Here is a 13,112-nt window from a genome sequence, read left to right on the forward strand (position 1 = left end):
TCTGTATTATGACAGAAAGTATTTTGTTTTGAGCTTATATTGTGTCTGAAGCAAATCAAAACACAGTGTCTCTTTTCTAAGACACAGCTTAACTTGGTTTTATTAAGCTGCATTCAACCACCAAGTTGGTACTGCTCTTATAATGCTACAGTAATTATCTTTATTTGTGTGCTGGCATCCAGTATAGTTTCTGAATTTGGTTGAATTGACATTAATGAGCCGGATGTCTCCTTTTTAGCTCCAATTTGATGGCGTATTTAGGAAGTGCTGAACTCATGAATGAAATTTAACGCCCATGATGCAATTATTTTTTATGCACATTTGCATTGCTGTAGAAATATTATTGTTAAAAAAGTCTTGTAAGATTTCTGTGAGGCCGAGAGGGTTTTACTGGAGCCAGTACAGCGAGTCTCCACTTTATTACACCTGATTAATTATTTAATATTGTTTGTAATGTTCCCTTTACTTTACAGCCCTCTATAAAAATGTTTTTAAAGAGCTATGTAATAATTAATTAGTATTAGAAGTAGCCATAGAAGTGGTATCTAAAAATAATCCAGTGGCTCTTTGTTTTCTGTTCTATTTTCACTTTTTTTTGCTCTCCCTTCCCAGCTTTTTCAATTAATGAAATAAAACATCAATTACATGCCTGTTGCAGAATTCCCTCGTCTTCCTTCTGCCACTGCAGCACATTTCTGTTCTACTTCTCCAGCAATTTCAAACATACCAGCCTCCCGTGGCTTATATTACCCTGCCTAGAGGGAATTAAGTATGGGTATTTAGCGGCACTGTTATTTCACTTGTCTTAATCTGATGAAGAGCACTGTGCTTACATATCACCAGTCTAGGTGTTACTATACTGATTCCCCTTAGGGGCAGCTCTCAGTGAGTGGATTATACCTTTGATCCATAATAAAACAACCACCAAACACACTTAGCTTACAAGGTACATTTTATGCCAACCAAGAGCAACTGAATATGTGACAAATTCATGTCTATGGCCTTCAAACTTGCAAATATGAGCTTACAAGAGACATCTGAAGGCAGCGTCTGCACCCAATCAGAAGAGGTGTGGGCACAGATGGAGATGTTTTAAAAGTGAGTTGCAGCACTGATGACTGTTTTGCACGTTTTACAGAATCAGCTCTCACTTTCTCTGTCGTGGCCAGGTTTACAAAAAAAAGCAGTTCACTAGAAAGCAAATGTATTCCACTTGAGTAAACCTCAAAAGCAACTTATTGAGCACTGGGGATAAGACAAAGACAATGTTTAAACATTTGTTCAAGAAATAAACAAGAATTCGAATAAACTAATCATCGGCCAGATATGCTTCACTAAATTTCTCAAACAGTACTGGCCCAAGCGGTGTTGTTTTCACAAAAAAACAATGGCAGCAAATTTATTGAGAAAAGCTGAAAGACAAATCAAATCTGGTTTTGATGCAGACAGTTTGCCGATGTAATCTCCCTGGTGTTTGGCAATCAGAGGAGGAGCATCCACTACACTAAGCATGACATGAGGCTTTTACACGTTGTTTGGGTCAGTTGTTCCTCCCAGAAACACTAAACTGCCTGAGCAAGTTTCTGTTGTGTCTGCAGTTTGGCCACCTTCCAAACAGAGTCTCTTGATCAGCGCCAAACTGTTGTTAAAGGGTTCAGATCCGATGATTTTGCAGGAGTCCTGAGCCAATTAATCCCTTCTGATTTAATACAAGATCTGGCAGCAGTGTGCCTGGGGTTGCTGTCTTGGAAAAAGCGATGGGTCTCGTTGAAATGTTTTCTGATGTGTGGACACGCTGATGATCTCCTCGAAGTACTTGCTGCCCTTGTGTGCTGAAAATCCACACAGGCCCCTGGCTGAGCCATCAGATGGCGGCCAAATCACGGAGCTTTAATGGCTGACACTGTTGTTTCATCTGCAAATACCACATCATGCCAAAGCTCTATGGATTCAAGCCGCTGGAGTGTTTGCATCAGTAGTTCCTTCCCTTCCTCTGTTCATGTTTAACGTCCTAATGTGCCTCTATCTGTTGCTTTGAAGCCCTGAAAGTCTTTTAGTGTTCCTGTCAGTGTCCTTTGCCATGTCAACACAGGACTGCAGGACATGGCTGAGGAGAAACCACAAGCAATTCCATTTCAAAGGAGTCAGTTCTACGGAGAAGTAGACAAATTACAGTAATTGCCTATTACTTCAAAGTGCATTTACAGAGACAGTGACAGAAATTACATTCTACCTCATAAGAGCTTCACTGTGTCATACTGAAGTGAGTACAAGTCCCTTATGGGGATTAATAAAGTTTCATCTCACCCTATCTTGCAGCAACTGTCTCGGTCCATTCTGCTAAAGTGAACTAAGACAGACTGTGACAAAACTAAAGCCACTGCCTGTCAGTGTTGGGGCCAATGCATAAGTAGTTTTCAAATTCTTGTTGGCTATTCATTATCAGCTGCATTTGAAAAGCTGAATGTGATTACTTTTATTTTTCTGCCATAATGTTTCAGCTTAAACCATGTCAGTAAAAGGTGCAGAGACAAACATAGTATTTTACTTTTAAGTCACAACAGAATCCTACTATACTGTACATATAAAGCCACGTATTAACCTTCATATTTTTATCATTAATGTGTGTTAAATGTATGATTGAAATACCTGGATCAACATTATTTCAGTGTGCAAAACTGGAATGCACTGCATCAATGATAGATTTCAACTTTGATTCGCTGCCATCTGTGTTTTAAAGGAATAAAACACTTGAGTTAAGATGCCTAACTTCTCACATTTAAAACTCTCCAGCACTGCAGCCTGTTGTGTTAAAATGCACAGGCTCCACCACCTGTGCGGTTTTCTAGGTCATTTAAGGCAAAGTTGTCTCTTTTTACTGTGTCTCTGGAATTTGTGCTCCTAGAAATCACAACTCTGACGGATTCAAGGTTAGTAGATTTCCCACTTGGCTGCGGTCTGTCTGCATCCCGGGACCGATGCAACTCGCCTCGGGTCATGCTGCAACTCGATGGTGAAAGTGAAGTGAAATCTAACTGAAACAGTAAGTATTTTACATCTGAAACTGTGGCTGGACTGTCTCATCAGTCTGCCTACATGGATCAAGACCTGTTCAGTGACACACCCATACAGCTTGGGTTACTTTGGCTGCCCTAACATTTTTCATTTATATGCCACAGCAGGTTTAAACTCCACAAAATCATTCCACCATTCACTGTGTATGGAGCAGATTCCCAGTATCTTGCACATTATATTGCCTAACTTCTATTGAATTCTACATAAATTCATATTTGTGTATTTTAGTTATGACTTTCTTTGTCAGTTGTGACTCATTTTGCTCTTTTTATGCGAGGTTTTATTGCAAGTATTCCTTTTTTCTACTGCCTACAACTGTTAAGTATGATTCTTGAGTGCCATCTAGTGGCTGTTTTTTTTTATTTCTCAATAATTCCCAATATAACTTGCCACTGAATATAAGCGCCACTGCACCACTTGGATTTGCTCCACATAGGCGTACAATGAACAGAGGGCCTATTGTGAAATCATATCATTAGAGGGCCTCTGAAAAAAAAAAAATCACTGATTACAGGCCCTAAATATCCTTCTCACTTTATTAGATACAACCCTTTTGTTGTGGGGAAAAAAGAAGCAATGTGAATTTGCAATTCAATGCAACTTCAGATTTTAAAGGAGTGACATAAATCAAAAACATACCACTAACATTGTTTCGGATAAGATTGGCATTTGATATCACATGCTTCACAAAAATGCACCAAACACGAAGATCAACAAAGGCTGCTTTGTGCACTGGACAGGGACAAATTATGCACATACAAATCGAGGTAACAGCAAGCTCCATTTTAGAAATTGAACCTTCACCAAGTCAATAAACTGCAACACTAACTAGCCTGTATGCTCCTTAATGAGCTCGCAGAACAAGTCAAGTCGATTATTGGTTTGTTTTTTGGACATTTAGCACAGGCCTTACACCTGCTAGGAAAGAAAGGCTGTCTGTGTGTAATAGACTTTTTTCCACAGCAGCCACTTTGACATGAAACAGCAGGTGAACACAGGGGTTAGTAGAAACATTAATAAAGTTTCTGCTTCATTCAGGTCTCACAGAGCCGGGGGTCTGTTGTTGTTCATGCTGCCTCACTGGAGAGACTCCAGTTCACTGAAACAGAGCAAAACCTCTGTTAACGTCATTGGTAACACCTGTGTTTATCCGCTATTTCAGGTCAGACCGGCTGCTGTGTAAAGGCTCGGTTGTCACACATTGTTCTTGATTGTAGTAAGTCATGTATTCCCTGATTCAAACCCAGACATCCCCTACCTGCTTCCATCTGTGGTGAGCTGACACCTCCATAGGCCTTCCAACAGCTCTAGGTTCAAATTCTCTGCCCTACTGAAGTGCACTTGAGCAAGACATCGAATTCCTCGCAGCTCCAGATGTGCTGTTAGCTGATTCTGACCTCTGACCCCCTGCGGAAAGGAGCGAGAGAAAGGAACGTCTCAAATGATGAGCAGTTATCACAACCTTTGGCCACATGATGGCGCTACTGAGATATGAAAATAAGAACATCTCTGACCACATTCAGGCTCTTCTGGTGTCATCTCCAGCTGTCAACATAACCAAGGCTGACGAGGACCTTGAGCTTTACTGGTCACTTTTTCAACTAATTTATAGACCTATTTTACTGCAAATCAAAAGGAAGTAACGAGCGACTAGTGCTTTTTAGGGAATAAATGATAAAAGTAAAACATCAGAGTAAAGCATCTTAATCGTTGTGCACCATCCTGTGGGCTATTTTCCCCTCAAGGATGGCGGATTTTTTTTTTTTTTTTTTTTTTTTTTTTTTTTGCACATTTTGAGTGGTTCATTTTGGCGTTTAAGTTAGTTAGTTGTGGGTAAAGGCTGTAGAGAGTGAATGCAAGTCAATCATGTGATGCCTTAGCCATCCGAGGAAAAAAAAAAAAACGCACCGCATACTGTGTGCTGCCGTCGACGTCTGGGTTTGTCCAGTGCGCATGTCAGACACGTTGATAAACTGGGAGTGACGCAATGAGAGCGCACAGAAGCGGCCGCCGGTTCTCTCACTGCACTGCTGGTAAGTGTCCTAGAAATACTCAGTAAAAACAGCCATGTGTTTAACAGCATTTCTGTGAGCAAAAACGACACGAAGAGCCATGTTTCTAGCATAACGGTGACTGTAGAGCAGCCGAGCGGTGCGTCACATGGCACGACGCGGAGGGGATTTGCACTTTTGATGGAGCAGGAGCACACATTGAGTTGCGTAAGTATTATTTGTAATGGAGCTAAATTGATTTTCGTTTGGCGCATTAATATGTAAAACAGCTATTTCGCACACCGCCTCTGAGGCTGGGCAGCTGCAGGCAACAACTTTGCAATAAAAAAAAAGGACCTGTCCCTGCCTGGGCGGCCTGCAAGGATCCCCTAGCTCTAACAATTACAACTGCAGAACGCTGTTCACGACTAGCATTTTTTTATATTATGCATTCAGATAATCGCTTTAACTTAGAAACACTGTGGAGAAATATTAATTTTTTGATCATTTAGTTCTTGCATTTTTAAAAGATACTGCTGTGTCTGTTGTTTGAATTTTTATAGACTTAAACAGGCCCAACTTAAACTGGGGAACTTTTTGTTATGTGATCAGTGTTTATATGGTGAGGCTTTTATTGTTTGATTAAGAAAATTACATCTCATAACTCTGTATGTTAAGGCCTCAGCCTGCCTCTGCTACAGTAATAACCAGGTGTGTGTGCATGTGTGTTATATATTTCACGAGCAAATAAGCAAATAAACTCCAATCATTTATTATTCATGCGGATTTCAAACAAAATATTCATGGCATAGACCTACTGAACTAAAAGGCCCAAAAATCTTGTTTAAGCCCTTTGTGTTTGTGCATGTGGTGTGGCCGTGCATTTTACACATAAAAAAAAAAAAAAAAATTAAAACAGAAACACAATTAACTCACAATGTTCATTTCTGTCTTTCATTTTAAAGACACAAGGTTCATTTCTGTCAGCTGATCCAGGGAGCCATGCCTAGCCATAAAGGCGGTCTTCAGGTCTGCAGGTGGATACTTTTGCAAATAAGTGTCTCTCAGCAGGCAGAACTAGAACCAGAACCAGAGGCAGAACTGTACACAAATCAGCAGTGTAGTATCTGTGTGCACACATTCACAAACAAAAACCTTGTGCTGGACTTACCAGCTTATCATAAATCTGTGCGTCCTATACTCGGTTATCTTTTTTACAGTCAATCATTAGTACTAGCTAATATGTAACTTGTGTACCTCATCGCCAGATTATCACGGATAGGCTCCAAAAATTAACCACTGACCTGATTTACTCTACACAAAAGTATGCAAGCAGTCTCAATGCCCGTGTACATGACTGTTGTGCATTAAGGTTACAGAGACGCTTAGGCAGTTAAACTGGTTGGAAATAACTGGCTTGATTTACTATTGTGTTGTAATTACACTGCAGGTAGTGACATGTGATGTTAAGTAGATCCAAGAGACAGAATGGGGCATGTTCTTAACATTGCTTTTGCCTCTCATTGTGTCACCATGATGCTTAGCATACCCTTGCCGTTTTTTTTTTTTTGTTTTTGTTTTGCAGGTGTCTCCCGTCTTTGATCAACATGACTCACGTCTTTGTCTATGGGACCCTGAAAAAGGGGCAGCCCAACTATTACCGCATGTTCGACCAGGCCAACGGCAAGTCAGAATTCCTGGCATCGGCCCGCACCACCGAGAAGTTCCCGTTAGTGATCGCCGGTCAGCACAACATCCCTTTCCTCCTTAACATTCCCGGCCAGGGCCAGCGCGTCCGAGGGGAGATCTACAAAGTCGATGACCAGATGCTGAAGTTCCTGGATGATTTCGAGACTGTTCCCACCATGTACCAGAGGACTGAAGTGAAGCTGGAGGTGGAGGAATGGGTGGGACAAACGGCTGGAGAGAAGACCCCATCACCGGGAAGCATTGTGGAAGCGTTTGTGTACAGCACAACCACATACAAACCAGACTGGCCCGCTCTGCCCAACTATGAGAGCTATGATTCGTATGGGAGTCACGGACTGGAGTATGTCACCAGAGAAGGAAGACAATGACACCCAGGTTAGTTAGGGCTAGGTATTGCAAAGGCAGTAAAGTTTCACAGTGTGGTACTTAAGTTACCTTCCGTTAGTTCTGCTAATTTGTATGAGGCCCTGTTCACACCTGGCGTGACCACTTGTGATCGAATCTCACCTCCCCACTTCACATGCGAATACAAACCTACATCTTTTTCGTTTGCAAAGTCCAAATACGTTGTTGTTTTTCACCACCTGAAGGCAATAATACACTTCTCATGTATAACAAATGCCCAAAAGGAGTGTGTGTTGTGTGTACTCCATCCATGGGAATCCATTTTGCCCATGGTTGTTGCTTCTTCTTGATGCTTCGCACTGTAATATGATGCCGTTGGTGCACAAAGAAAAGCATGTACTGCCGCTGAAGCTGAGGATGTCAGTTGAGCAGGCGGTCCTTCAGTGTGAGCCATGACACATTCTTGCACACACTGCTAAAAGAATGTGACTGTACGTGGCCCAGACCACTTCTGAATGTGGTCTGAGCTTTTGGATCTCAGTGTGCCTCAATGCTTCTCGGATCACCCAAGACGCATTTTATTGCCAGTTGCGAACAGGGCCTCAGAGCAAAGCAGAAGTTCATTGGAAGACAGTGCTGCTTACATAAATACATTTAAACAGGTTATCTTTGTTTCTGGCTTAAAAATTGACATAAAGGAAGAATCAAGGGCAGATTATGCCTCCCTGTTTACCCTAAAGCAGTCTTGATGATTCATCATGAAAATGAACTGGCAGCTGCTGTCATGCAAATGTAGAGTGTGCATAAATACCTTTCAACAGTCTGAATAACTAGAATGCTTCAGTTAATTACCTCATTCTCGATTTGTATGATGAGCACACTGTTCAGTTCAAGAATGTCTCCACCTTTGATCAAAAGCACACACTGTGCAAATGGATGTGAATCTAACTTGGTAACACTGACAGTTCAGCCACATAATGTAACAACATGACCCCAGGTTTTTTTTTTTTTTTTTAAATGAGTTTTAAAATGTCTTTATAATCTTGAAATTGTCTCTATTCAAAGCCTTGAAATTGCTTAAGCACAGTTTAATGTTTGTAAATGTAAAATACTTTTTTCTGGCTTACTCTTGAACCACTTTCCATTGCAACCCAAACATTCAATCATTTTTATCATATTTTGACTTTGCACATTATACTTTGATGGACTTTAATGGACTTTGGTGTTCAGTTTCGAACAGGCTGCAGACTTACTTCTTCCTTGAAAACTAACTTGGCTAAATTTAGTGTTGAATGTTGCCCAACAGGCTTGTGAAATTGCCGTCTCAGGGTTTCGGACCAAGTGTGACGTAAGAAAAAGGCACTGCTTTGTGTCTGAAAGCTCACACTACATGCTGTTTACTGTGAAACCAAACAAGACATATCAAGAAACCATAATTTCATATTTGTGATGGGGTGGTGTGCTGTTAATTTGGTCAACTCTTACTAGAGTTTTCCTGTTATTAAATTCGAATATCCACAGATACTGTATTTACCTATTGAACAGAGCTTTCACACATAGCTTACCTCGTCTAATGTTGCTCCACCCTCTTCTGTGTTTGTTCCTTTCAGTGTGCCTTGGTCCTTCCTACATGCACTCCTTATTCTGTCATCAATGATGTTAGCCTAGACACCAGTACAAATTGATGATATTGATATAAATAAAGGGTTGAACAACATACAACATGTTTTTTCTATGAACCACACTGATATAATTCAGTCAATAGCGGGAGATGGAAGAGAGGACAGGACACACACTTTGGACAAAAGAGGCTGTACCTTAGTTTTCCACATATTTAGTACATAAAGTATAAATTAAGACTGAAATGTCTTGGCAAATTATGGTAATCCTGTTGTCAGTCGCATTCACTTGCAGGTTGTTATCTGAAACAAGACACCGCTCGTCTGTAATTGTGTGTTTCCATTTTCATGGCCAAATAAAGCACCACCCTGGGGTGATGGAATTTGAAGGCCTCCCTCTTTTGAAGAGCCAGTGGTTCACAAGGCTTCAATTTGTGAATACAGAGACTCACTACATGAACTATTTGGCAGGATCAAGTTACTGCAGCACCACACATATTCTATATACTAGCTCAAATCTTGATAGTTGCTTACTGTCCTTGATCTTACCAAATATTGAGTCTGCATCAATTACGAAAACTGTGTTGCAACCTCTTTATAATTCATATTTATAAAGTGTTTATAACCTAATTACTACCCTAATTGTGAACCATTCATAAACCCTTTAGAGGGGCAGTTTTATTCCATTATTACCCATAAAAGCAATCATGGAAAAAGTTAACATTTATGCTATCCATAATAAAATACAAGATTCTCACCAGCACCTATAATTCAACAGAAATAGAAAAAATTCCAAAACTGAATTCCTATTCTTATATCTAATCTTATGTGTTTGTATGTAAGTGTCATGTTACGAGCAACTACTCACCACTGGTTTGTGTTGTGGTGTGTGTTCCAGTTTTGAGATCCTCCTAGCGTTTGTCCTTTGTTTTACATGAGCCAAGATATCAAGTTGTCCCTCTGTTCCTTTCAAACGGAGCTACAAAAGGTGATTTATTCCAAGTGTTGTAAGCAGCTGATACCGTGCCAGCATCCTACAAGGGATACAGGGGTACAGGGATCCCAGGACATTATCCAATATGCTTACATTGCATCACAGGGCTATTGTGATCATCCTGGCATTCAGATAAAGAGTGAAAAGAGGTGATGTGTCCAGTAATTTTAGGAGACCTGAGGTTCTCAGATGAATGAAAAACAGCACTTGGGGGCTAAAATAAAATAATCTCAATCTCAACATCCATTTTTACATCATACATCTGTACTGAATTCATTCCGGATCCGATGCAGTTAACATATAACATATATAGTACAACTGCACAATCTTTCATTATGGTTACTGCCTAAGAATACAAAACATGCTTTGTTAAAAGTACCCTTGGGAATCACATTCTCACATTTTTGCAATGCTTGATGTTTTCCTGTGTATACAACTGATTTTTAGTGATTACTGCCTTCCAGATTTTTTTTTTTTTTTTTTGGATATTTTCTGTTTTTGTGTGTTTTCCTAATCGCATCGTGGTTTGTGTCCTCATGGAAAATACAGAAAAACCAGGCCACAAAAAAAAACCCACCAGTTTCGTAGTCATCTTTCGAAATGTTACCGTATTAACACAATCTTTACTCATCTTTATTTAAAACAGTAAAATCCAGAAACCTTTAGGACAGGAATACAGAGGAGAAGATATTTGGCAATGAACCACTGAAATCTCTTGTCGGCCCTGGAAGTAGAGAAAGTGTTCTGGAAAATTTTTTGCCAGCGTAAAGAAGGCAGGACTCACAGGAAAACAAGTAGCAACCAAAATTGAGATAATAAAGCAGAGAACGTTTCACAGTGTATCAAAGGACTGTACAAAATGTTGCCCTATAAAAGCAAAAGATGTGTTTCGTAATTATGTCCAAACTGGTATCACATGTATTCATTATGTGTAGATTGTCATACAAACAAAAATAATCACATTGAGTGTGTTCACATGCACACAGTATTCCACTCTCTAATCCGGGTTCAGGTCTTATTGAAGCTATGTATGTACACCTTTTATCCATATCATAAATATACTTGTATACAACAATAATATTATAAACCATTGCAGAAATAGAACAGACTACATGAATATCCCATATTGATAAAACTCAAGTAATGTATTTAGGCTTTTCATATGGATAAAATCTTCCCCGACGCTATTGTAAACAGGATGTGCAGGTGACTTGAAAAGGCCTATTGGTGTGCATGTGAACACACTCGGTTGTGCAATCTTAAAATAAAGTCAACAAAGCACGGGGGGAAGGTAAACATGGACAGCAAGACGGTGTGCTGCCACTTGGCTGGCGCAGAAAATCTGTAAAATTATCAAAAGAATTACATAAAGGACAACTGCCGTTATAGAGAGACTGCCTATGCTCAGCACCAGTGATGTAAAAAGTACTGTAGCTTTTTAAAAAATCAGCTGTAAGCAGCATATGTGTGTGCATGAGTGAGGAGGTGGAGGGGACGGAGGTGAAGTTGGGGTCCTTTGACTGGGCTTGTGAAGTGAGTCGAAAGGCGTATGATCCAAATAACTACTCAGAAATGTTCATTGATGTTGATCTGAATGCCTGCTGTGTCAGTAGGGGTGTTTCCCAGAGTTTTGGCAGACCAGCGTCCACATCTTCATTCAGGTGAGTGTCTGTGACCGGGCCAGCAGGTGTGAACATGAGGGCTGAAGTCAGATCTGTCAGTAAAGGTCTTTCCTGGTGGCCGGCAGGGAGCGGCTGGCGGAGCAGGTGGCACTGCGGATCACCTCCATCCACCTGGAGACAAAAAAAAAAAAAAAAAAAAGAAGTAACATGCAGAGTGGCATAAATAAAGTGCGATGTACTTTTTTTTTTTTTTTGCCACTTCAAGTACTTAAGATGCACTCATTTTGAGCCAAGGGCAACTACAGAAGCCTTTTCAGCTCTTGATACTTTCATAAACAAAATTACAAGGCTTATTTACTCCACCGCTGACAGAAGACGAAAGTTAAAGACAGAATGAAGAAGGTGTTTACACCCCCATTAAGATTTATTATCTCTTCATGAGACGTTTCTGTTTGATCTCTGCTCTAATTATCTACCTTACTTGTCTCTAACGTGAAAATGTGGCTTTATTATTTATGTTAATTACAGCCTAGCATAAGCTCATAAGCTCTGCCAGACCTCTGATGTTGCAATTTTTTGATCGCTGATAGTCAAAGACTGCTTGATGTTTGTTTTTTTTTTAAACAAACTTAAAACAAACGAGTGACTGAAATAACTTCAAAAATTAAAAAAAAGGAATGACTCAGGTTTCATGTCACTCTGACTCCAGCTGTCTAAAAGCTCTGCCAATGCATGTCAATTATTAGCCCTAAAGCTGTGGTAATCTATTTTGTTCATTTCAAGGTGATGCAGCATGCCTTTAGCATGTGGTTAAAAATCTTGAGCAGGTTTTCACATGCCCACTACCTGAACATGATACCATACTTCTTCGCAGAGGTTGTTAGAATCTCAATTGATTTCAACCCCTTGAAATCTAATTTTTTATTTTTTTTTTCCATAATTGTACGACCATGTCACATACATATTCTGTATCTGCTGTTTGCACTACTTCATTGAAGCTACATCACTTAAACCTGAGTGAAATATTTATATTCCAGATGTGCATCAATTCATACACATTTCCTTGTAATTTATCATTTTTCGTATCCCTGTATTCCCTGCAATTTATCATATTTGGTATCTTTGGAATCCTTGGGATGTCAACTAGAAATTAAAAAAAAAAAAAAAAACAACACTCTGTGAGTTTGAACAAAGCTCAGTCATTCAGGATGCATTTTTAATGACAAGCCCCCCAGTGGGAGCAGCTGAGTTGAAGAGGTTAAGTTTTAAGCCAAAAAGTACTGAGTTTTGGATTTTAATAGCCTTAAAAACAAATCTTTCAGCATCTGTCTTCCAAATTCAATCGGTACCTTTCGAAGGTGTACTCGCTCTCTGATCTAAAGTAGTAGACGTGGGACTTAAAATGGAGTTTGAAGACATAATCTTTGTGGATGTTCTCCGACTCGGACGGGACGGTGACAGAGTACCCCAGCAGAGGAAGACTGGCCAGAGGGTAGTCATCCTGCCAGAAGAAATGCCAATAGAAAAGGATCTATTATTCATTTTCATCTGTTTATGTTTCATGATTTTAATCAGTATAAATCATGATGAACAATACCAAGAGTTCTGTTTCTATATATCTGACCTGGTGCGACTTGTAGAAGAAGAGGCTGAAGTTCGTGAAGACGACCCAAAGCTTCTGCCAGCCGTTACTGTTCTTGAACTTCCTTAGCAGGTTACCTGACAGCTGGTTCTGCAGACAAAGAAGAAAAGAGGG

The 13,112-nt window shown here is 40.0% G+C and overlaps 2 protein-coding genes across 7 annotated transcripts in view; one reads left to right on the forward strand and one right to left on the reverse strand.

Annotated features, from left to right (window-relative positions):
• The first annotated feature begins 5,007 nt into the window (after nucleotides 1–5,007).
• LOC115371370 (gamma-glutamylaminecyclotransferase) lies at nucleotides 5,008–8,838 on the forward strand. 4 transcript variants are annotated; one of them, XM_030068720.1, is made up of 3 exons: nucleotides 5,088–5,108; nucleotides 6,032–6,103; nucleotides 6,652–8,838. In XM_030068720.1, the coding sequence occupies exons 2-3, from the start codon at nucleotides 6,069–6,071 to the stop codon at nucleotides 7,142–7,144; spliced, it is 528 nt and encodes a 175-aa protein (XP_029924580.1). In that variant the 5' UTR covers nucleotides 5,088–5,108; nucleotides 6,032–6,068; the 3' UTR covers nucleotides 7,145–8,838. The 4 variants fall into 4 exon arrangements, with proteins under 4 accessions (XP_029924596.1, XP_029924580.1, XP_029924573.1 ...); XM_030068713.1 differs by lacking the exon at nucleotides 5,088–5,108 and adding an exon at nucleotides 5,121–5,294; XM_030068736.1 differs by lacking the exon at nucleotides 6,032–6,103 and having other exon boundaries at nucleotides 5,008–5,108.
• Nucleotides 8,839–10,345: 1,507 nt separating this feature from the next.
• Nucleotides 10,346–13,112, reverse strand: part of LOC115371355 (FERM, ARHGEF and pleckstrin domain-containing protein 1-like) — a 70,445-nt gene continuing 67,678 nt past the window's right edge. For all 3 annotated transcript variants that reach the window (XM_030068701.1, XM_030068692.1, XM_030068683.1), the window contains exons 26-28: nucleotides 12,981–13,088; nucleotides 12,706–12,857; nucleotides 10,346–11,527 (exon numbers count right to left, since the gene is read on the reverse strand). In XM_030068701.1, coding sequence (XP_029924561.1) covers nucleotides 11,452–11,527; nucleotides 12,706–12,857; nucleotides 12,981–13,088 — 336 coding nt within the window. In that variant the 3' untranslated portion in view covers nucleotides 10,346–11,451. The remainder of the gene's footprint in view (nucleotides 11,528–12,705; nucleotides 12,858–12,980; nucleotides 13,089–13,112) is intronic.

This window comes from Myripristis murdjan, chromosome 2 (assembly GCF_902150065.1).
Source record: "Myripristis murdjan chromosome 2, fMyrMur1.1, whole genome shotgun sequence".
Classification (NCBI taxonomy): domain Eukaryota; kingdom Metazoa; phylum Chordata; class Actinopteri; order Holocentriformes; family Holocentridae; genus Myripristis; species Myripristis murdjan.

Excerpts from the sequence above, each read along its gene's own strand:
- LOC115371370 (XM_030068720.1), top strand. The coding sequence starts at position 6,069 with ATGCCTAGCCATAAAGGCGGTCTTCAGGTCTGCAG. Across the intron at positions 6,104-6,651 it reads GGCGGTCTTCAGGTCTGCAG|GTGTCTCCCGTCTTTGATCA; the intron begins GTGGATACTTTT and ends TTTGTTTTGCAG.